The following is a 22926-nucleotide window of genomic DNA, read 5'->3' as shown; positions in this document are numbered from 1 at the left end:
GTCTGTACAATTGGTGTTGCAAGTGATAACACAAGCACTTTTCTCTCCTTTTTTTCTTTAGCTTAGTTTTGGTTCCAGGTCCTGAGGAGAACCCCCCCTAAATTATGTAGGGGTTCGAAACGCGTTGACAACGTTTTCGACCAAACGAGTGGACATGCATTTATTGTCAGGCTAACCATTTTATGCACATATGTTTTACATTTCACTGAAGAAACTACCTGGGATAACTGAATATCACGCTGTTTGGACAAAGTTCAGACTCAGGTTGAGTTGAAAAAGTAATACGTGTATTTCTCAAAAATACTCCCCAAACCTCCTGTTCTGTTCTTTTTCTCCCCCCCCCCATGTTTTTGTTGCATTTATGTCATTCTTTTATGTTGTATGAGAATTTGTTTTGGAACCTTACCTTGCTTTATTCTTGTTCATTTAGTATACATTTGTTGTCCTTTCAATGTCTAGTGTTGTCCAAAACATTTGTATAAACACTATATGGAATATATGTTATGTATGTGATGTTATTTTCTGTTGTCTATGGAAAATTGATTAACAGACTATTGTGCAAACAAATAAGATTGCTTGACAAAATTGGATAACAAATTCCGTTGGAAACCAAAGAATAAATAAATTAGTTTTCTTTTCAATCACAATGAGTGTCACATGTGATTTGAGGAAGTAATGTGTTGATCTTGTATCAGTATTGGCATGTGTGTTGTTGCTAGCCATAACATAAAAGCAAAGGCTGAACCGCCCTAATGGTATCCCTAAAAATAAGAACCATTTCTTATAACCACCTTGCATTTGAAAGGATATGACTGCTGTGCAGCGGACTTTTCATCTGTTTTCCTGCCCGCTAAAACAGATGAAAGGATTGCTACCACAAGCAGGGAGCAAGACTTTTGTCTGCTCCCTACTTGTGGGAGTAGTATTAGCTCCCGGTGGAGGCAGGAAGCCGGTAGGAACCGCGAGGGCATTGAGGCTCCCCTGCAGCCCCATACTTTTCAGACTGCGTGCCCAGGGTGGGCTCCAGGTCACCCAGAATCAAGAGGCCTGGTCCCAGGGATAGGGTCCCCAGGCCTAAATTTGGCCTGGGGAGGGAGGCCGCACGGCCCACCTCCCCTTATGTAATCTGGGAGCAGAGTCTTGGTTCTCCTTTTTTGGTTTCAAATCTGTTTATTGAGAATACGAATAAAAAAAAACAATGCAACAGTCAAGATATCAAAGTGGTTCTCCTTTTTAATTACCCTGTGTATGTAAAGGCCAAAATCATCTGCAAGCTCCACTCGTTTGGCCACACCTCATTTTCCTTATTAGCATGGAAACGTCTTCCTGCCTTTTCCCATGTTGATGGACAGTTTACAAAAAGGCCACCCGAGTGCGTTTCCTGACGATTTAGGTGACACGTTCTTCATGCAGAGGAATACGAGGACATCTCCACTATACGAAGGAACACTTACTTCATATTATTAAGAAGGATTACCCCTGTTTTGGTGGAGATTCACCTCTTTGTAGTCTCGCTATCTTCTCTTGATGAGGAGTCATGTTATCACATATTTGTGGATCAAGTAGATAGCTCAAGGAACAATCACATTCCTGAAATTACATGCACACAAGGTCACTGGAGACTTTTACTTGTGGTCCATTACGCAGCTGTAGTGTAGATCATGCACTGGTTTATACCCAACATGGTAGAACTTACTAATTAACCTGTAGAAAGTATTCCAGTTGGGGAAAACTGTGGACTCTTGTTGGATAAAGGGGCAGGTGAGGTTCTGTTCTGGCCCAGTCACTCACACAGCTATTGATACATCTACACAGACACTCAGACACCCACTCACACGCCCATTCAGTGACTCTCACATACACTCACAGTCCCACATAGTCACTCACACACCAATGCAGCCACTCACACACCCACTCAGGTACCCGCATAACCACTTGCACACCCCCTCACAGACCTTTACAGCCACTCACACACCCATTCACACACCCATACAGCCAATCACATACCCACTCACAGACCCATACAGCCACTCACAAAACCGATCACACACCCACACAGCTACTCACACACCCATACAGCCTCTCACACAGCCAGTCATTGACCCATACAGATACTCACGTACTCACTCACTGACCCATACAGCCAATCGCACACCCGCTCAGACACCTACAAAACCACTCACACACCCACTCATAGACCTATACAGCCACTCACATATCCACTCACTGACCTATACAGCCACTCACACACCCACTCTCAAAGGTTACAGGTTACAGTTAGGAAATAAAATTCAAAATACCTTAGAAATTCACACAAAAAAAAGGTTACAGGGACGTTATAGTGTTATAGTTACGAAATAACATTAAAATACCGTAGAAATTCAATGAAAAAAACAAAGGTTACAGGGACGTTATAGTTACGAAATAACATTAAGAACTGTAGAAATTCACTGGAAAAAAAAAGGTTACAAGGACGTTATAGTTAGGAAGTAGAATTTAAAAAACCTTAGAATTTCACTGAAAAAAACTTTACAGGAATGTTATAGTTAGGCTCAGATTTCACTCATACAAAACAAGTGAAATTCAGCAGTTATAGTTGCCTGAGCTAACTATAACTTATCCCCCCCCCACAATGCACTGCTTATGACCCCACTTATTACATTACTCATGATATGGTCAGTGACTGCATGCTAATCCACTCTGCACCACTCTACCACATGCTATTACAAGCTACTTCACTGTACACTGTTCCACTGTGTGCCACTACACTCTACTCTATTTTATACCACTCCACTGTACACTGTTCCACTTAGCGCCCCTCCACTGTACCCTATTACACTCTATGCTATTCCATTCTACACAACTCCACTATATGCTATTCCACTCTACTCCACTACACTACACTCTACGCACTCTACTGTATGCCACTCCACTCTCTGCTGCTCCACTATTTCACTGTATGCCACTCCACTGTCCAGCACTCCACTGTGCGCTATTCTACTGTACACCGCTCAGTTGTACACCACTCCACTCGATAATATTTCACTGTATGCCACTCCACTCCACTCTACTCTATACTATTCCACAGTACTTAACTCAATTTTATGCCACTCCATTGTTCACTATTCCACTCTATGCTACTCCAGTCGACAGGACTCAACTGTATGCCACTCCACTGTACACTGTTCCACTATATAGCATGCCACCTTACACCACACCACTCCATATTCCACTGAACACCACTGCACCCTACCACACTCCACTCTACTCACTGTATGCTATTCCACTCTACACAACTCCACTGTATGCCACTACAGTCTACGCCACTCCACTCTATGCTAATCCAATGTGCTCAACTCCACACCACTCCACTCTATGCCACTCCAGTCTTTGCCACTCTACTCTAGGCTATTCAACTCTAAACCACTCCATTTTACACCAATCCACTCTAAGCTACTCCAATGTATGCTATTCTACTGTGCGCCACTCCACTCCACCATACTTCACTTTATGCCACTCCACTCTATACCACTTCACTGTACGCTATTCCACTCTATGCGATTCCACTCTATGTCACTCCTCTCCACTCTACACCACACCAGTCTACTCCATTCCACTGCATGCCACTCCACTGTATGCCACTCCACTCTATGCCACTCCAGTCTACACTATTTCACTGTTCACCACTACCCTGTACCTCACTCCACTGTTCACCACTCTTTTCTATGCAACTCTACTACACAGTACACACTATTAAACTCCATGCCACTTCACTCTACGCCACTCCACTCTATGCTATTCCACTGTATGCCACTTCACTCTACTCCACTCCAATGTAACTATTTCGCTCTATGCCACTCCACTGTACGCCACTCTGTATGCCGCTCCAGTATGCAATTCCAGTGTATGACACTAGACTGTACCTTGTTTCACTCTATGCAACTCCATACTACTTTACTGCATGCTATTCTCCTCTGTGCCACTTTACTCTACACAACTCCACTGTACGTTATTCCACTGTACACCACTACATTCTGCCGCACTCAACTCCACTTTACACCACTCCACTGTACGTTATTCCACTCTACACAACTCCATTGTATGCCACTCCATTCTACGCCACCCCAGTCTCCTCTTTTCCACTGTACACAACGCCACTCTACGCGGCTCCACTCTACATTGCTCCACTGTATGCTATCCCAGTGTGCGCCACTCAACTATACCCACTCAATTCTAAGCCACTCCACTATACGCTATTCCACTATGCGTAACTACACTCTCCACTCTACGCTATTCCACAATCCCTCACTCCACTGTACCGCACTCAACTCTAATCTATTCTACTGTACTCTACTGCACTGTACGCCACTCCACTCTACGCCACTCCACTGCATACTATTTCACTCTACACTACTCCACCATATGCCACTCCATCTATGCCACTCTAATGTACGCCACTTCACTCTACGCTACTACACTCTATACTATTTCACTGTATACCACTCCACTTCATGCCACTACACTCTGTGCCACTCTACTCCACTCTACACTATTCCACTTTATGCTACTCCACTGTTTTCCACTCCATTGTATGCTATTCCACTATCCGGTATTCCAATCCATGCCGCTCCACACTCTGCTATTCAATTATACGCCACTCCACTCTACCACACTTCACTCTAAACCACTTCACACCGCCCCACTGCACGCTATTTCACTCTATGCCACTCCACTGGACGCCAATACAGTCTACGCCACTGTACTCTACACCACTCCACTCTACAGTATTCCACTGTACGCAACTCCACTCTATGCCACTCCACTGTACGCCACGCCAGTCTATGCCACTCCATTATACCACACTCCACTCTATGCCACTCCAGTATACGCTATTCCACTGTACGCAACTCCACTCTATACAACTCCACTCTACGTTATTTCACTATACGCCTCCCCAATCTACCCCACTCAGCACCACTCCACTCTGTATCCGTGCTATTTCACTCTATGTCACTATACGTCACGCTATCCCACTGTATGCCGCTCCCATCTACACCACCCCATTGTATACTATTCCACTGTACCCCACTGCAGTCGATGCCAATCCTCTGTACGCCACTCCATTGTACACTATTCCACTCTATGCCACTCCAGTCAATGCTACTCCATTGTTTGCCACTCCACCCTATGCCACTCTACTCTATGCTATTTTACTGTGCGTAACTCCACCCTACGTTGTTCCACTCTATGCTACTGCAGTCTATGCCACCCCACTCTATGCCACTCCACTGTACTCTCTTCCACTGTAGAGCACTCCACTCTATGCCACTGCACTCTACCCAGCTTCACTCCACGCTACTCCACTGAATTCTGCTCAGCCATACTGTATTACACTCAACAACAGTCTACTCCCTTCCACTCTACCACATTATACTCCACTCTGTAGCACACCACTGTACAACAATGTACTCCTTTCAATGCGAGTTTACCAGCGGCGGCTCCTCTGCTATGGCGGAGGAGTGTCACCCCTCAAAAAACCTCAAGAAAAAGTTGGAGAGAGTAGGCACAGACTCCTATCTATCCTGGAGTACAAATCGAGAGTGCTCAGGCCAATCCTGAAGATACTCTCAAGCGTGAGAGCAGCTTCAGGATTGGCCGCAGGGCATTCCGGGAGCCTGTGCTGCCTGGAGAAGAGGAGCAGCATAGCGCGACGCGACCTGCTGCAGGTAAATTTTTTTAAATTATATTTTTGTTTCCCCTGTGGTGCTTATAACCCCGCCCACCCCGGTACTCGTCCAGTACACCGGCCGCACCTGGAGTCTACAGCACTCTACTTGACTCTATGCCACTGTACGACACTCTACGCCAGTCTATGGCACTCTTTGCATCTCCCTCTATGCCATTCCACTCCACTTTACTATACTTTACTCTATGAGACACTACCCCACTCTACTCCAGTATACACCACCACTGCATTCTACGCCACTTCACTGTACGCTACTGTATGCCACTCAACTGTACGACAGTCCATGCTACTCCACTCTACCATATTGTACCGCAGTCTACTCTGCTCCACACCACTCCATTGTACAACAATTTAATCCACTCTGTGGCACTCCACTCTATGGCACTTTCCGACACTCTACAACATGCCAGTCCACTCCACTGTATGACACACCACTGCACTCTTCAACACGCTACTCCACTCAATGCTACGCCACTCCACTGGACTCAACTACACTCTACTCCACTGTGCGACACTTTATCCCACTCTATGACACAGTACAATATTCATCTCCATACCACGTCACTCTACCACACTCTACTCTACTCTATGCAACTCCCTCCACAAGACTCTACTATACTCGGTGCCCCAATACCACACTGTACTTCACTCTGTACCCCTACCCTACACTATTCAACCCTCTACTCAACTCTATGCCCCTAAACTTCACTGTCCAGCACTCTATTACACTCAACAATACTTTCCAACACTACAAGAAACACCACTCCACTGTACTATACAAGATGCCACTCCTATTGAGGCCAGTTTACTCAACTGTATGCTACACCTCTCCACTCTACTGCGCTCCACGCCACTCTACTACACAAGACACTACTCCACTCTAGCACTTTACTCCACTGTATGCTAAGCCACTCCACGACACTTTATGACACTCTACTGTACGACACTCTCCTCCTCTCCACTGTAATCCACTCCACTTAATGACACTCCAAGTACCCAAACATTAGAAAATCTAATATTATAGTTATACCTTAAATGTATAATTTATGCTCCATGTTTCAATTACTATATATATTAATGTATTCTTTCCATTCAAACCAAACTTAAACTACACAAACATTAGATATTTTAAAGTTAAAGTTACACCTTAATTTTATAATTTACGCACCACCTTCAAATTGTTATAACTCGCGCACCTCCATGTACAGTGTATTGCTTATACCCTTTCATATTACATCACTTATATCATCTGAAGTTATAGCATTTATCACAAAACTTATGACATTGCATATCACATGATAAATCACAATACAGTGCATGGTAGAGTGGCGAGTTATAGTTAATGTAGAGTGGCTACTAAGTTCACTGCACTGTATATGGAGGTGCACGCCAATTCTATTCATTTGAAGATAGTGTGTAAATAATTTATTGCGTTTTTTCATTGAATATATTTGTTGGACTTGACATCCTTGGCGTGGTTTTCCCCATCTTTTTGCCTTCCATTCTCCTGTTTTTGCTTGTTTTAGGACTCTGTACAGTTTACCGCTGCTAACTAGTACTCAAGTGCTTGTGCTCTCTCTCCTTCAAATATGGTATAATTTTCTTACACCCAATTAGCACATTTAATTTACTTGTCTGCCCCTAGTAAAGTGTTTTTTCTACCTGCACCCAGGGCCTGTAAACTAAAAGCTACTAGTGAGCCTGCAGCACTAATTGTGCCACCTACTGAAATAGCCTTTGAAACATGCCTCAAGCCTGCCATTAAAGTTTTAAACTGCCATTTCGACCTGGCAAAATAAACCTTTTTGCCAGACCTAAATTTCCTTTATAATATATTTAGACCACCTGTACGTTAGGTCCTACATAGGCCAGTGGGTAGGGTTTTTAAAATGTTGGACATGTAATGTACTTTTATCTTTTATATATTGTGGTAGTGAAAAAGTCTTGAATTAATTTTTTGCCACTGCAAGGCCAACCTCTCCCATAAGCTAACATTAGGTTACCCTATTACATTTAATAAGTGACAACTTTCAATTGGGAGCGGATAGGAGTGTTGAATTAGGTGTCTAAAGAATTGTATTTAAAAACCTTGTTAATGGTAAAGTTGGATTTTAAGTCATAATTCTGAACAAGCCACTTTTAGAAAGTTAGCATTTTCTTGTCCCAGCCATTGGTTCCTGCAGTCTATATCTCGGGTCACATGACTAGGTGTATCTGGCAGTTGGCCTCTGTGTATTGCTGCCATACAGTGCGACAAAGGAAACTAGGTGTTGGCTGGATGGGCCACCCCTGACGTGATTAAGCGGAGGAGCTGTCACCTACCACACTTGCACATCACAAATGCTCTGCCTGAGCACACTCACAAAGACTTTGAGACTAATCTTTTGGGACCCCATACAAGAAGGGGCCAGGGCAGGGAGACAGGAGATTCCAAACACCTCTGGGAGTGTAAGCCTCTAGCAACTTTTCCTACATTAAAGTGGGCACCAGGTATAAATAATGGATCCTCACAGCCAACTCTTCGGTACACCTCTGGACCTGTGGAAGACTCAGAAGGACTGTTGTGCTGCTCTGTAAGTAGGACTACTACTATGTTGCCTGTCTGCCTCAGTGAAGAGGACTAGACCTACATCTTGTACTCAGGACCACTAGAGTGACTCCAAGGGCTAGTTGGCTTGCCTCCTGATCAGAGTCTGAGGGACAGAAAAGGCTCCAACAACCTTGAACCCAGCACCTGGAATCTGTCTGCTGTGATTCCTACCCCCCAAGTGGTACCAACTCAGTCCTGTTCCCTTGGGAGTGGGCCTGAAGGTGATCTGCCAGCCCAGCTGTGGTCCTGTGGGCAGAACTGACTTAGCGTGATGCATCTCCTCACAGATCTGCTTCGGAACGACTGCAGTGCGACGCATCCCGATCACATACCTCACATCGCAGCCCACAGTCTCCTCTGAACTGCTGCTATGCAACACATCCTAGACGCATGGCTTCGTATTGCAAGCTCTTCATTGATGGCATCCTTGACGATGACAACAGACTCTGCATCGCAGCCCCGCAGCTTCATCAGAACTGCCGCTGCATGACACATCCTCAATACAGGACTTCGTATCGCAAGCCCCTCATCAATGGCATCCTTCGAGAATGACGCAGGATTCCACATCGCCGCTGAGGTACGGAACCTCCGCTGAGCTACGCATCCTCAATACGGGATCTCGCAACACTCCTCAAACCAGGATTTAAGGTACTTTGTTCAGCGAGCCTAACTTGCTCCCTGTATCCAGCCCACGTTCGATCACGGTCAGGCTGAACTGATGACTTTGTGCCGGTCCGGCGCAACCAGATAACTACATTTGGTGTTTTGTGCTCCTAAGCACTATTTTTACTTAAAGCTTTGAAACTGCATTTCTCCTGTTGTACTTATTGGCTTTTTGTCATTTTGATCTCAAATAATTTATTACATATTACTGTCTTTTTGTAAGTTGGTTTAGGATTTTTCTTGTGTTGTGTTTTCACTTTATTACTGTTTGAAGTGCTGCATAAATACTTTACACTTTGCTTCTAAGTTAAGCCTGAGTGCTTTTGTGCTAAGCTACCAGAGGATTAAGCACAGGTTAATGTGGGGTCTGCTTGTGTTTCATGCTGACAGAGATTGTGGTTGCTACTTCAATCAGTAAATGTGTGTGTGTGTGTGTGTGTATTACTCTGCTAGTGATAGAATCAGAGTAGTTATAGTTAGACTTTCCATAGGAAAGTATTTTTTTGTTTTCTTAATAATTTGCGTTGATACTGTTCAATGACTATATATAAAACTTTGCAAACAAAGTTGATTAACTTTGACTCCTTCATGGAAAGTTTTGCACCATCCCATCAAGCAGAGATGTGTTAAGGCATGGGCAAAGCAAGCTATGACCCGGGGCCCCAGCCTTTTAAGGGGGCCCCCAGATAGAACTAGCTCTGTTCTGTAGAGAGTCTTGCCCAGATGACCTTGAATAATTCTTAAACAGATTGTTTGAAATATCTTTTTCCTTTAATTTATTTTTAATGTGGGTGATGTGTAAGAGTGTATTACAGACATTTTGCTGAGATATTTTGTGTTTATGTTTCATGCAACATCCATTAAAAAACGTTTTTGTTTGTTCAAAGCAGGATCTCATATACGAGGCATGGGAGGGTGTCACAGAGATTATTTGCAGTAATATTATTGAGATTGTGCTGGCATGACAGAGCTGAATTTGGATCATAAAATCAAAACTGTTCCAAACAGGGCCCCCCAAAATACGTTTGGCCCAGGGCCACAAAAATCATTAAGATGTCCCTGTTGTCAAACAGGGACTAAGAAAATGGGAGGTTCCCAAAACATTGATTAGCTATTTTAAGTCTCTTTGCTTTCCTGTATAGTAAAAACTTTTGAATGGAATTGAACAAAATTTGGATGAAAGTTAGGACTGTACTCGGAAATAAATACGTTCAGTAATTTTCACGAAATAAGCTTTTAAAAGGGTGCTCGGGTGGGCCTGAAGGGGTTAATCATCCAAACATTAGTGTTATCTGTATCATTGGTGTTCGGAAATGCTGAGATTGACCATTTCAAAAGTGGATTAGTCAATCATAATCAGTTATCCAAAACAAGAACAATATGTTGTCGCAGCCATTACACGTCTAATGAATTAAAAAAACATATAAGGGGGCAGGTTAAGCACACCTTGACCCCCAGAGGCATGTGGGGACCACACCCCCACCTTGATTGGCTGGCCACAACATAAACAACATATTCTGGCAGCCATTACAGGGTTGAGTGGACACGATCCCCGGTTAAAATGCATTGTATTGAAAGCCTGTTTTTGAGTCGCACAAAAAGGAGCACTTGGGTGATAACAGATTTTAGTCACAATGTAAATCATTTATTGGTGGTAGCACACTAATGTTAGAAATTGAGGTGTGTTCTAATATGATTTCACTGTGTGAAATGCTGATCCTCTGATGGGATTTATTGAACCATGTTTTAGAGAATACTTCTAGCAGCAGCAGCCTGTCAGCTGATTTTCTTGTATTCTATTGCTGCTTCCCACCGTGTTCTAAAGACCAACTAGAGCAACAATATTCTGTATTCATCACAAAGTGTGGCACACCTAAATCCAGTCTTGATGGAATCAAAGCTGTAAAACTTCAAGCATTTCCTACTCGTGTAGGAAATGCCCTAGAAGTTATGATTAGTGCTCTAGAAAGCTAAACAGAGGACTCATTTCCTACATATCTCAAACATATTCACCAATGTGAACCCATTAATGATAAGGGGAGAGTGGACCAGAGCATGATTTTGCTCTGCAGTTTTTCTATTTGTGGCTGAATATGTCTCTTGCCAAGTTGTGGTCCTGTCTTCAGTCACATATATTTCCAAGTATTTAATCTCTTATGCAGTCACTAGTAATGATTATGGCATTAAACAGTTATAATGGTTCAGCGCTCTTTTTCAATATATAATATTGTTTCTTATTCATGAATATTCAGCACCAGACTCGAAATGTTTCATACACAATTTCAATAATTCATATTCTCCAATAAATGTGTTTTCAGCATAATTCTTGTTCATATTCTTCGTCTTTTAAAATTAATAGCCAACGCATTTCGTCCGGATGGACGTCTTCAGGACTACAACATACATCCAAAAAAGCTTCTTTACAATACATTCATAAGATCTTTACCATGTAGTAAATTTAAACATACAAAAGTAAAAGCAACAGTGAAACCCATTTACTGTCGGCCTTTAAATTCCCAAGTGTAGTTCAGTCTGGCGATTCACTTTTCTTCATGAACCCCTCTGCCAAGCCTTATAAGAAAGAAGCTATTTATTTTTTTATGACCAAGAGTTTAGTATCTAAGTTCTTGGACCTTGACTGTTTTGTTTGTTCATTCCTCGTTATCTTAAAATAGCTTTCCTGTTGTGTTTCTCCTGTTTAGGTAACCTCCCTCGTGGATTCTACTGTTCATTTCAAGAAGGGGACTGTGGGTGGACACAGGATTCATCTTCCCTAAACACACCTCTATGGAAGATTGCCATCCCTCAAAACAACCAGGTCTCTTTGACTGCAGGTAAGTGTTGACTGGTTATATGGGTAAATATTGACATGTGACAGACACTTGGGAGAGCCTTCTTGGGATCTTCAAGCCCATATTTGTACAGCTCGGCCAATGAGGGACAAATGTATTTTGCGTTTTTAAAAAGAACACTTGCCATTTGAAGTCTTATGAGAAGTATTGCTCTCTGATTTAGCAGATACTGCAGAATGGAGATACACCAAACTTTGCATGAAAATAGAGTGTTATCCAAAATAGATTCACGCACGGCTTTTCATCCATTGGTCTGTGTCACTTACACTTTGGTTCCTCCCACACCAGCATATAGTTTGGCTCTCTTCACTGTGGGTGATGGCATTTTATTCATGCATGCCCAACACTAAATAAGTCAATTTCGGTTCAAGGGCTGATAGATCACTCACTGCTTTTATTCCTGCTGTCTTTTCAGGTTTCTTTTAAAATTATTTTCGTGACAGGTATTTTTTTATACTTGTCTTATAAATATATGCGCGCCATCTTTACACAGCAGCATTTTTCATTTTGGTAATTTTACACTTTCAATGCATATTGCAGGTGCATGGAAAAGTAAATAGAAACACTGCAGGTATGCCAAGGCCCGGCATATTGGCTTTACCAGTGCCTGTTATAGCTGGCCAAGCAATTGTATATTGAAGTCACTGACCTTTTGGGTTTCCTTGACATGAAAGGAAATGTTGGAAACGAAGGGTTCTCTGCTTCTGAATCAAGCTTTTAGAATGACAAGTTGTATTAAATGCTATAATATCAGGCTATTGAGAGCTTTTGAATGGAAACATGATATGTATGATGTCTGTTTGAAATTAAAAATAGTTTTCATTCATGGAACGTTAAAAAGATACTTAAGTAATAGATGTAGGAACTTGCCCCTTTTTGCATGGTTGCCCCCCACATTTTGCCTGATGTTGATGCTCTTTGACTAAGTGTGCTCTGGGTTCCTGCTATCCAGGTACCCAGGGCCTATGTTCTTTCCCTAAAACTGTACCTGTGCACCCCCAATTGGCACCACCCTGGCCAGATGTAAGTCCCTTGTAAAAGGTACCATGGGTACCAAGGGCACTGTGAGTAGGGAAGGCCTCTAAGGACAGCAGCACAGATTGTGCCACCCTTGGAGGCCCTGTACCTTAACACACACACACTGCCCTTGCGGGCTGCATGTTGTGGTGCTGAAAAAAGTGAAGAGTCGATATGGCACACATACCTGTGTGCCATGCCTACAATCCACTGCCCATGGCATAGGTAAACACCCCTCTAGCTGGGTGCACTATACCGCTGGTGAGGGTACAGGTGCATGAACACTGTACCCCTACAATGTCTAAGTCCATTCTTTGACATTGTAAGTGCAGTAAAGCCATAAAGAGTATATGGTCTGGGAGTTTGTCATTACTCTACAGCACCATAATGGCTTTGCTGAAACCTAGGAAGTTTGGCATAAAACGTCTCAGCACATTAAACCTACACAGATGCCAGTGTGGGATTTAATGCCAAATGCACTCAGAGGGCATCTTAGAGATGCCTCCTGAAAAACAATCTAACTTTTGTGTCCTGGCTGACTGGCGCCTCACCAGCTGCCAACCCAGACATGTTTCTGGACCCCTGGGTCAAGAGCCTCCCACTCTCAGGGTCCTGAAACAAAGCACATCTTGAGCAGAGGTGCCAAGTCTCCTACCCCATGACGGGCAGGGCCCAGGAACGAGAAGCTTCAAAGGCTCCGCCTTTGTGAGCTGACCCAGCAATTGGCCCCCACCAGTTCTAACCCCCACTTTGGGAGGGAAAATCTGCGGGAAAATCAAGATAGGAAGAGGAGAAGTGTGCCCACCTTTGCCAACCCCACCCCTCAGGTGCGGGAGGCAAGGCAAAGCACAATTCTCAGTCCCCGCCATCTTGAAGATGGGGGGGCCCAGCCAACCAGAGTGAGGCTTATGCCCCCTGCCACTGGAGGATGGCATAATAGGGGGTGTACCTACCCCAAGGAAGGGACCTATTAGTCCCAACCTGTACCTACCTGAAACGCCCCTAAATTTAGTATTTAGGGGCAACCCTGAACCTTGCCTCTTCAGACAAGCAAGATGAAGAAGGCCCGAAGAGCCATGCTGAAGGAAGAAGAGGAGGACACCAATTGCCTTGGCCCCAGCCCCACTGGCCTTTCCCGACCTCGACCAGCGGAATCCCGGCGTGTCCTGCAGCTAGTAGCCCCACAGAACCCGAAGGACCTGCCCTGCCTTCCCTAAAAAGACTCTGTCTCCCATGAGCATCGGACTTGCTCAAGAACCAGACTCAAGCTCCGGCAGAATTCACAAGTCTGCACCACTCTGCACCTGACACCCGATGCCTACGGCTTGAGTCTTGAGTGGCCCCTGACATACCTGAAGCCTTCCGATGAGAAAGGGCATCATGACGTGGCATCATGACGAGAGCTGATAAGGAAAAGCCGATGCCTCAAGACAACCCTGCACCCGATGCCCCACAGCCTTGAGTGGCACAACTGACGGTGTCCAGCCAACACCCAGCCTCCCAACTTACCTCTCTAACTGGTGGTCGCCTCCAGGAAGCCCCCTTGCCCGAACCTGCAGTGTTTGTTCTGACCGGAGATCTCCCATTGAACACAAAAGGGCACCTAACACCGATCCAGCACCCTGCACCTGGCCGCCCCTGTGCCACTGTGGGCGCACCTTGTGTGATAACTTGGATCCCCCTTTGCCCTGAGCTTAACCCTTGGAGCTTTGGTCCCTCAACCTTGTGGCTTTCCCAAGAGCAGCCACCAACCAACGGCCCCATAGCCCCATAGGCTAACACTGGGCTTCAGCACTCTGCACCCGGTCGCCCTAGTGCAGCTGAGGGTGCTTTTTGAGTGCATCCTCGACCCTGGGGGAACCCTTGTTCAAACTCAAGTAACGGAACCCTCAAGCCCGTTCACTTACCTTCAAACCGGATATCTCATTTTTCTCAAAATGATTGCATTGACTGTTTTGCTCTGAAAAACGTCTAAGTGTTGAGGGTATTTGTATGGAACTGTTTTACTTACCTTTTATCTAGGAAATGTCCCAGTGTGATATTTAGGCATATCACACTGAGTAGAAAAAGTAATCCAAAAGGTATTCTAAAAAGTAATCAAAAGTAATCCAAAAGTGATTTTAACTGTATTTTAAATATTGTTCAAACCTGTACCAAAAGTCATTCTCATTCAACTTGCTTGTTGATCAATCTGTCTTTCTATTTATCTGTACCAAGTACTGCTTGGTTCAAAAAATAAAATACAACTAAAGAAATATTTTTACTACAAACAATTGGTCTGAGTTCAGTCTTTGAGTGTGTGACTTATTTCTTCCCTGAGTGTGTACTATAAATGCTTAACACTACCCTCTGATAAAGCCTCTACTTTTACTTCTGTAAGCGTTTGGGGATCCACTTACTTTGGTATAGTATACAGACCAGCTTCCTACAATAGGTCTCTGTGAATCGATGTAATTCATTGTTTGGTGGGAGATGAGCATTAAGGTTAAGGAACTTTTAAAAGCTGATGAGACAGCACTTGATGAACAATGGAACTATAAGTCTTGGATGTCTGAAAACCATAGAGCTGATAAACACACTGCAGGTACAATAGCCATTGTATGTAACAACCTACAGCTCAGCCAGAAAGGTCAGCACAGTTTTTATGAATGCATGTTGTAAGATTATATCTATGGTATCCGTTCTTTAATGCCTTGAAGCTGATGTACAGTCACTAGTCACAAACATTAGCAGTTTTCTCCATATACCCTAAATGTATCAATTCACACTTCACAAGACTTAGATGCCGAGAACAGTCCAATGCGCCCGAAGCAGTACACGTTACATGTACTTAGCATGCAAACAGAAATGGTTTTTGCATGCGCACCCACCTTAGCAAACTATTTAGCGCCCTTGTTGGGGCAGTACTTTGTTTTCCTGGTAACCACCCAAAATTATTATGCGGGTAGGAGGGTGGTGACTTTGAGTCGAGCCATCCCTTGATACCAGATACCAGTGATCTATACCTTGGAATCTGTTTTAAGTGTGTGAACTCGCTTATTCATCTGATTATTTTGTAATTTTTCTCAACTCCCAAGTTGGCAGAGATTGAATTTTGACTATAGCATTGCTTATAAAGGAAGCTGTGTTAGCTTGGTGGTTAGGGGGGTATATTCCCTTCTTGAACTAGAGCCCAGGACACACTGGCTACTCCACTGTTTCTGGCACCGAGCCACGTGTCTATGAGTATTTTAGCAGTACACTAGGGGCTGTATGTTATTTTTTGCTTGTTTGTATTAAAATCTGCATGCATTTTTTCACTAGCATGTGTGATGACATTTAGTGCACAGCAAGTTATGCAATCTTTTACTGTTCTTTTGTCTACCCATGGTTAACTGAATTGTGTAGATGTGTGTCATCTTTCACCCTCTTATTGTCCTTTCAATATTAAGCGGCTGAATGTGGCTGTAAGCACAAGAGTGCTATGTACGTTTGCCCGCAGCATAGGTAGTCTTGTTGTCAATTTCATGTCTGGTAGACTGCAGTGCTTTGCAAGTTAAGTGATTTATGGTGAGTCGTGTGCTGCTTAGGCTGATCAGCATGGCAAGTGCCACAGTGCAGGTGGTTTGCACATTAAACTGTGGGTGACGAGTTATGTGCCGCCTCGGTGGTCTGCGTGCTGTGTGCCGCTTCTGGTGCTTTGCACACATTTGCACAGAACAAATTATTTGCCGTTGTTAGTATGTTTTTCTGAGCAGTTATGTATTGTGTCCTGTGTTTGTGCATATGAGGCCTCTAGTGGTCCTCGGCATACTCCTTACAAGTATAACGTTATCTTTTGGGCGTGGCTGGGTGCGGTTAATAAAGTTTGTGACACAGTGTGTTCAGTTAACAGTTGTATGCTGAAGAATAAAGACATGGAACCAGAGTTCTGTGTCTGGCGTGGCCTGTTATACACTCTTGGTCTGGGAAGGACACTACAACTGTTGACAATATAGGGAATACATGCCTTCAAGGATACAAGACTGCTCTCTCTGAGAGTTTTCCATGGTCCAGCAAACTGCTCGTGTGTGCCATGTGTGCCCCAAGAAGCAGTCTCCAGTTGGCGTATGTGAAGTCAAAGTGCAGCTCCAGCTTTTGAGAGGCCCTCGAAGAAGGTGAAGTCCATACGGAGGAGCACCATCAGTTAGTACGCCAGAAGTCTACTAGTAAGGAAGAAAGAAAAAATACTGCATCACACAGCATAACACAGAGCCAGCACCGATACAAAGCAGAAACACTAAAGACAGTGACAACCAGATACAAAGAAGCGCTAAGGGCAGCGACAACCAGGTTCAGGAAAGCACTAAAGACAAAGATAGCCAGGCACAGAGAAACGCTAAAGGCAGCGACAGCCAGGTGCAAGAAAACGTAAAGTCAGAGACAACAAGGTACAAAAAGTACAACTGTATTCACCGGAGTGAACGGGAGAAGTGCAGTGCCACCAGACCTCCAATCAAGACTTGACCTGGGGCCGGGGTTCTCAAAGTAGCACATGACCACTACAACAACCCAAGCATTAGCATGGTGGTTGTGCTTACAAAGCCCTTGGTCCCCGCAGAAGTTACCACTGAGGCGGCTGGTGGCATTCAGCACAACTCAAAAGGTATTCATGCTTTGAAGGTCTACAAGGGCTGTTGAAAAGAGAGCAAAATATGGTGCCGCCACATTCCTGAAACCAACACCTCCATTAGATAGCACCAAAAAGCAGAATATTGGCTCCAAATGGACTGTCTGGTTCAAAACTCTCAAGGACTTCATAGATGCGATAGAAGAAACAGATGACAAAAAATCACCAAATACTTAAAGAACCTTGCAGGTGATGGAGTAAAAGAAGAGATAAAGAAGATATCAAAGGCTGATGAAGTATCATACTGTCAAATCAAGAAGACGTTGGAAGCCAAGTTCAATTCAATGCCAAATGTCCAGTATGAAAGGTACATCTTCAACCAACCAAGACGGCAACCTTGTAAGACGATGGATGAGTTTGTTAAGAGACTTGATGCACTCATAAAGCACTGCAAGTTCAGTGAATTCAATGATGAAGAAACCATGCATCTTAGAGTTATTGATGGTTGCCTCTCAAATTCATTCCGATGAAGCATGCTGTGAGAAATGCTCAGTTTGGATAAAAGTGCTATTGGCTGTAAGAGTGGATGAGCGTGCTGATCGACAGGCTGCTGATATGGAAGCTGGAACAATCCAAAATGAATCAGCATTGAGTATGAAAACTAAGCAGAAACACATGGCAGAGGCCCACAGAGTGATGTCTCCAAAGAAAAAGAAATTGTGTTTCCGCTGTGGATTCTCCTTTCCACATGAAGGTAAATGCCCCACCATCGGACATGTCATCCTCGACAGTGAGGAAGATGGAAGTGCGATGATGGTGTCAGTCAAAGACTGATGTGCACACGTAGGATTGACTGCTTGCAAAGAAAAACACAAATCCAAAAAGAATAGCCACATGAAGCAACACAGTTCATTGGACATTGTCCTAAAATCAAGCTCAAGGTGAATGGTTTCCCTACAACTTTTATTATAGACAGTGGTGCGTCAATAAACATCATGCCAGCAGAAAAGCATGAAGAACTGTCTGCAGTACCACATCTCACCTGTTGAGAACAAAGGTGTACACCTGGGCAGCTTCTACACCTTTGCAGAGTCAAGACTCCTTTGTAGCGACCATGAAGCACAGGAAAATGACAGGGCAAGCATCCATTCATGTTCTCCAAGGTTCGTCGTCAAGTGCATGCTTGCGAAGTTTCGATACTGCTGCTGACATGGGACTGATCTCTATTAACTACAACTTGAATGCCCATTCTAAAATAGTGAGTGAATTCCCAACACTGTTGCATGGACTTGGGAAACGTAAGACAATGAAGGTGCAGTTTCACATGAATGAAGACATTCACCCTGTGGCACAGAGACACAGCCAAATTGCTTTTCATTTACAGGAATCTGTTGAGCGAGGACTACTAGAAATACTGTTAAAGCATTACATCATCGAGCGCTCTACTGGCCCAACATCGTGCCAATAAAGGACAGTGGAGGTTCAGTGCACATTTGTGTTGACAAGTGACAGGCAAACAAAGCAATCAAAAGAGAAAGACTTCCAGGTCCACAATTTGAGGACATGATCCCGCAGCTGAATGGCACCAAAGTTTTCTCCTGCCTTGATTTGAACAACGGCTAACATCAACTTGAACTGAAAGAAAACTGTAGGTACATTTGTACTTTTTCAACTCATGTTGGTTTGTTCAGATATAAAAGACTCAGTTTTGGTGTGTTGTCAGCTGCAGAACTCTTTGAAGATGTCATTTGTCGAATAATTCGGCCTGTCACACATGCTTTTAACTACAGTGATGATATATTGATGTTTGGGGCTACACAAAAGTAACATGAGAAAGCACTCAAACAAAAATGCTGTCTGCTTGCTGATGCATGTCTCACACTAAATGAGAGAAGTGTGATTTCACAAAAACAGACTTAAACTAAAACAGACTTAAACTTATAAGGGAATGACTCCTGATCCTGAAAGGGTACAAGCATTGTCGTCTACTTGCCCTCCAGAAGATGTGACCATGCTGCGATCCTTCTTAGACATGTTTGGCTACTGCTCCAGGTGCATTCGTGATTTTGCCACTATAAGTGCCCTTCTAAGAGAACTATTAAATCGTGAAGTTCCGTTTGAATGGTCATCTGGATGCGTCCACAGTTTCAAGAAAATAAAACCCGCAGTTGAAAATGCAACTGAAATGGCATACTTTACAAATTTTATTGACAGCTTTTTGTGTAGTAGTACATTGTGCATTAGTGGTACTCATAACACAGAATTTCAGTGCTACTAACTTTAGCAGTAGATAATTGGTAAGCGGTCACATTTTGTCCGCAAAGCAGAATTCCAAAGCATCAGTAGGAATCACCCCTGCTGGGGTGCAGGGGGAGCATGGCAGAAAAACATTAAATAATAAGTTATAAACAAACATTATGAGAACTCTATGGTGTTCAATCAGCCACCCATGGTGAGTGGGTGTGCCTGCCTCAACCTTGTCACTCCCAGGTAGTCCTGTTGCTATGTGATAATGTCAAACCTAAGTGAAGGGCCGCAACAGTGGGGGGACGGGTAGAGATGGGAAGTCCTCTTCCCTCATGTGCAACCCAGGAGGGGGCAGCAGGAATATGTGTATTGTGTGTGTGCCGGGTGTACATCCAGACGTTGCCAATAATTGGGAAGGGTGTGCTTCGAGATAATTACTCAGGGACATGCTGTGAGAGCTACACACTGGTATGGAGCAATGAGTGTTTTACCAGCCACTGCAGAGCGACCATAGTGGTGCCCATCAAGCCAGACCTTGTGAAAGTGGAAGGCACAACTACCACTCACGGGGGTCGCTCGTCCGTTTTAGCTTCCACTGCAAGCAGGAAGGCTTCCAAGCATTCACCTCCTGTTTGAGAGCCGCCTCTGATGCGGAGCAGCCTAAGTGTGTGTGTTTCGGCCTTGTTCCAGGTCAACAAGCTGCTCCACCACAGCTGTGTATCGGGGGGCCAAGCGATTTCAATGCCATGGTGATACTGCGTTCGAATAATACGAAAGCCAGCTGTTTGAAAAGGTGTGTGTGTTTATGTCCCTTAATTTTGGGGCGCAGCACTTCGTAACTTACACCTGGGGCATTCTGGGGAAAGTGCCGGGAATATGTGCTAAATGCGGTATGGGGAGAGATAAGTGTGGTGTATGAATCTGAATTGTGCGTAGCGAGAACTAGGATAACGGGACACACTCTTATCAGATAGTGGATGATGAAGTGCTGCATCCCACCTAGCGCGTGCTCTCACTGCATGATCTGCAGGGGGATTGTGAAGTGCAGTGTTCAAGGTCATGACTGCATGACAGGTGCTTGTGGCCCAGAGTAATATGTGTAGTGATGAGGAGATGGGGGGTTTGGAGTTCTCCGCATTCCATGTCTTCTGAGTAAGTTTCCGGAGTACTTGTGTGTTAAAAACTGTCCAGCGTTCAAGCCATGCTATTCCACTAGGTTCCGAAAGGGCACTAATGCGCCCTCATTATAGAGGTCAACCACTAGAGTGATCTCCGCTTCTCGCCTAGGAGCTGGGTCAGGACCCTGTGGCGCCCTGTGCAGTGACGGCAAGTCCCAGATACCTATAGCTGGAGAGTATGGAAGCGTGGCATCCCTGGGGTGTACATATCGGTGCTCAACTACCATCTGTCTAAACTCGTGTGATGTGTGGAGTGCTGAATTGGTCAGCCAGTTGTAAATGCTCACATCCTTCAGCAGTGCTCGCACCAATATAGTTTTGGGGTGGTTTGAGTTACATAACCACACCATCGGCCATTGCAGTTGCACAGCAGCATAGCATAATTCATATTGGGGTGCCCCCATACCTCCCTCAGTGATTGGGCATTGTATTGTGTTCAAAGCAACCCGGCGGCGTCCAGAGGCCCATATCATTTCTAGCAACAACCCGTTCAGTTCCCGAAATAAACTTCTGGGGAGCACAAGTGGGAGGGCAACAAAGAAGTGCAACAGATGGTAGAGAACCAACATTTTGGATATTGCCACCTGGCCCGGTGGAGACAGAGGGAGCGAGCACCAAAAAGATAGGGATCGACGTGTGGAGTAAACGGCCTTATCTAGATTTCCTTCCTTAAGGTCTTTCTCAGCATGATAGATTTGTATGCCTAAATATTTAAAGGTAAAAAAAATAAACAACAGGAGAAAACCCATTAGTCCAGTTGAGACCGGGTAAATACATAATACAAGGAACAATGTCTCAACCGGTGATCATTTAAGAAAGACAAGTATAATGTATAACAAGTCAATGTCAAGCACACAGAAAATAAGGGAGACCACAATGCTTTAAAGGGAACCAAAAGGAATGGTCGGTAATTTTAAGGTAAAAGCAGTTTTAGCAGTAGTACATTACGTGATTTTTGATGGTAACCCAAAAGTACACTGTGCACAAAGGTGTTCGTGGTAAGGTTATGTTATGTTAAAATGAATTTATAGAGCGCACGTACACCGGGGAGGTTTCATGGCGCTGTTTTGGTTGAAATCCAGATCATAAAAAAGGGTTTAGAAAGCCTGTCGGAAGAGCCAAGTTTTTAAAAGACTCCTGAAACCGAAGAGATTGGTACAGGAGCGAATATCAAGGGGAAGAGAGTTCCAGAATATGGGGGCCAAGGTAGAAAACCTGGCACCACCAGTGCGCTTTAATCTAAAATGAGGAATGAGTAAAACATTTTTGTGAGCTGAACGAAGATTTCATGTAGGAGCATATTTGTTAATCATATTTTCAAAAAATTTAGGGCTCTTTCCATAGAGTGATTTAAAAATAAGACATCCAGTCTTAAATGCGCATCGCTGAACAACCGGGAGCCAATGTAATTGCTTCAAAAAGGGAGTGATATGATGATGCCTGGGATGATGAACAATCAGACGAGCAGCCTGATTTTGAACAATCTGTAAACATCTAGAAAGATAGAGGGGGATGCCAAAATATAATGAGTTGGCATAATCCACGTGGGACATGACCAAAGCGAGAATCACCTGAATCTGGGCATCATGAGTAAGGTATCTGCAAATCTTTTTTATTCTATGCAGTTGAAAAAAACAGACGGAGATCACTGAGCTAATTTGAGGCTTCAGGGTAAGATCCTGACTGATGATCACCCCTAAGATTTTCGCCGAACTAGAAGGAACAGGGGGCTGGCCCAACTCTGTAGGCCAGAAATGAGGTCCCCATGGATTTTTAAGAATGCCACCTGTTAAAAGGTGAATGGCGCAAGTGACAAGTGAAAAGCAAAAAAAAAAAAACAAGAGTAACTGATGGTTACAAAAACAGTAAGTAGGACATTTATACACGGTTTAAACCGTTTTTTGGAACCAAGATGATGCCTAGAGATGCACTGAACAGTCAACTGCGTTTCGACCCGGATAATTTCATGTCATCATCAGGACTAAGTTACTTAAGGTTGGTTGGTGCTGTGGTTGAGGTAGTGATGAAAACTTTACATAAGGATG

At 44.0% G+C, this 22926-nt stretch overlaps 1 protein-coding gene across 1 annotated transcript in view; it reads left to right on the top strand.

Annotated features, from left to right (window-relative positions):
* The window catches only part of ALK (ALK receptor tyrosine kinase), a 2691376-nt gene that overhangs the window by 1963892 nt on the left and 704558 nt on the right, over nt 1–22926 (top strand). Inside the window, exon 7 of the mRNA XM_085613005.1 lies at nt 11702–11833. Within this exon, the coding sequence (XP_085469131.1) occupies nt 11702–11833 (132 nt within the window). The remainder of the gene's footprint in view (nt 1–11701; nt 11834–22926) is intronic.

Source organism: Triturus cristatus, chromosome 6 (assembly GCF_964204655.1).
Source record: "Triturus cristatus chromosome 6, aTriCri1.1, whole genome shotgun sequence".
Lineage (NCBI taxonomy): Eukaryota > Metazoa > Chordata > Amphibia > Caudata > Salamandridae > Triturus > Triturus cristatus.
The sequence above is the reverse complement of the archived record's forward strand: the minus strand, read 5'-3'. Positions and strand labels throughout refer to the sequence as shown.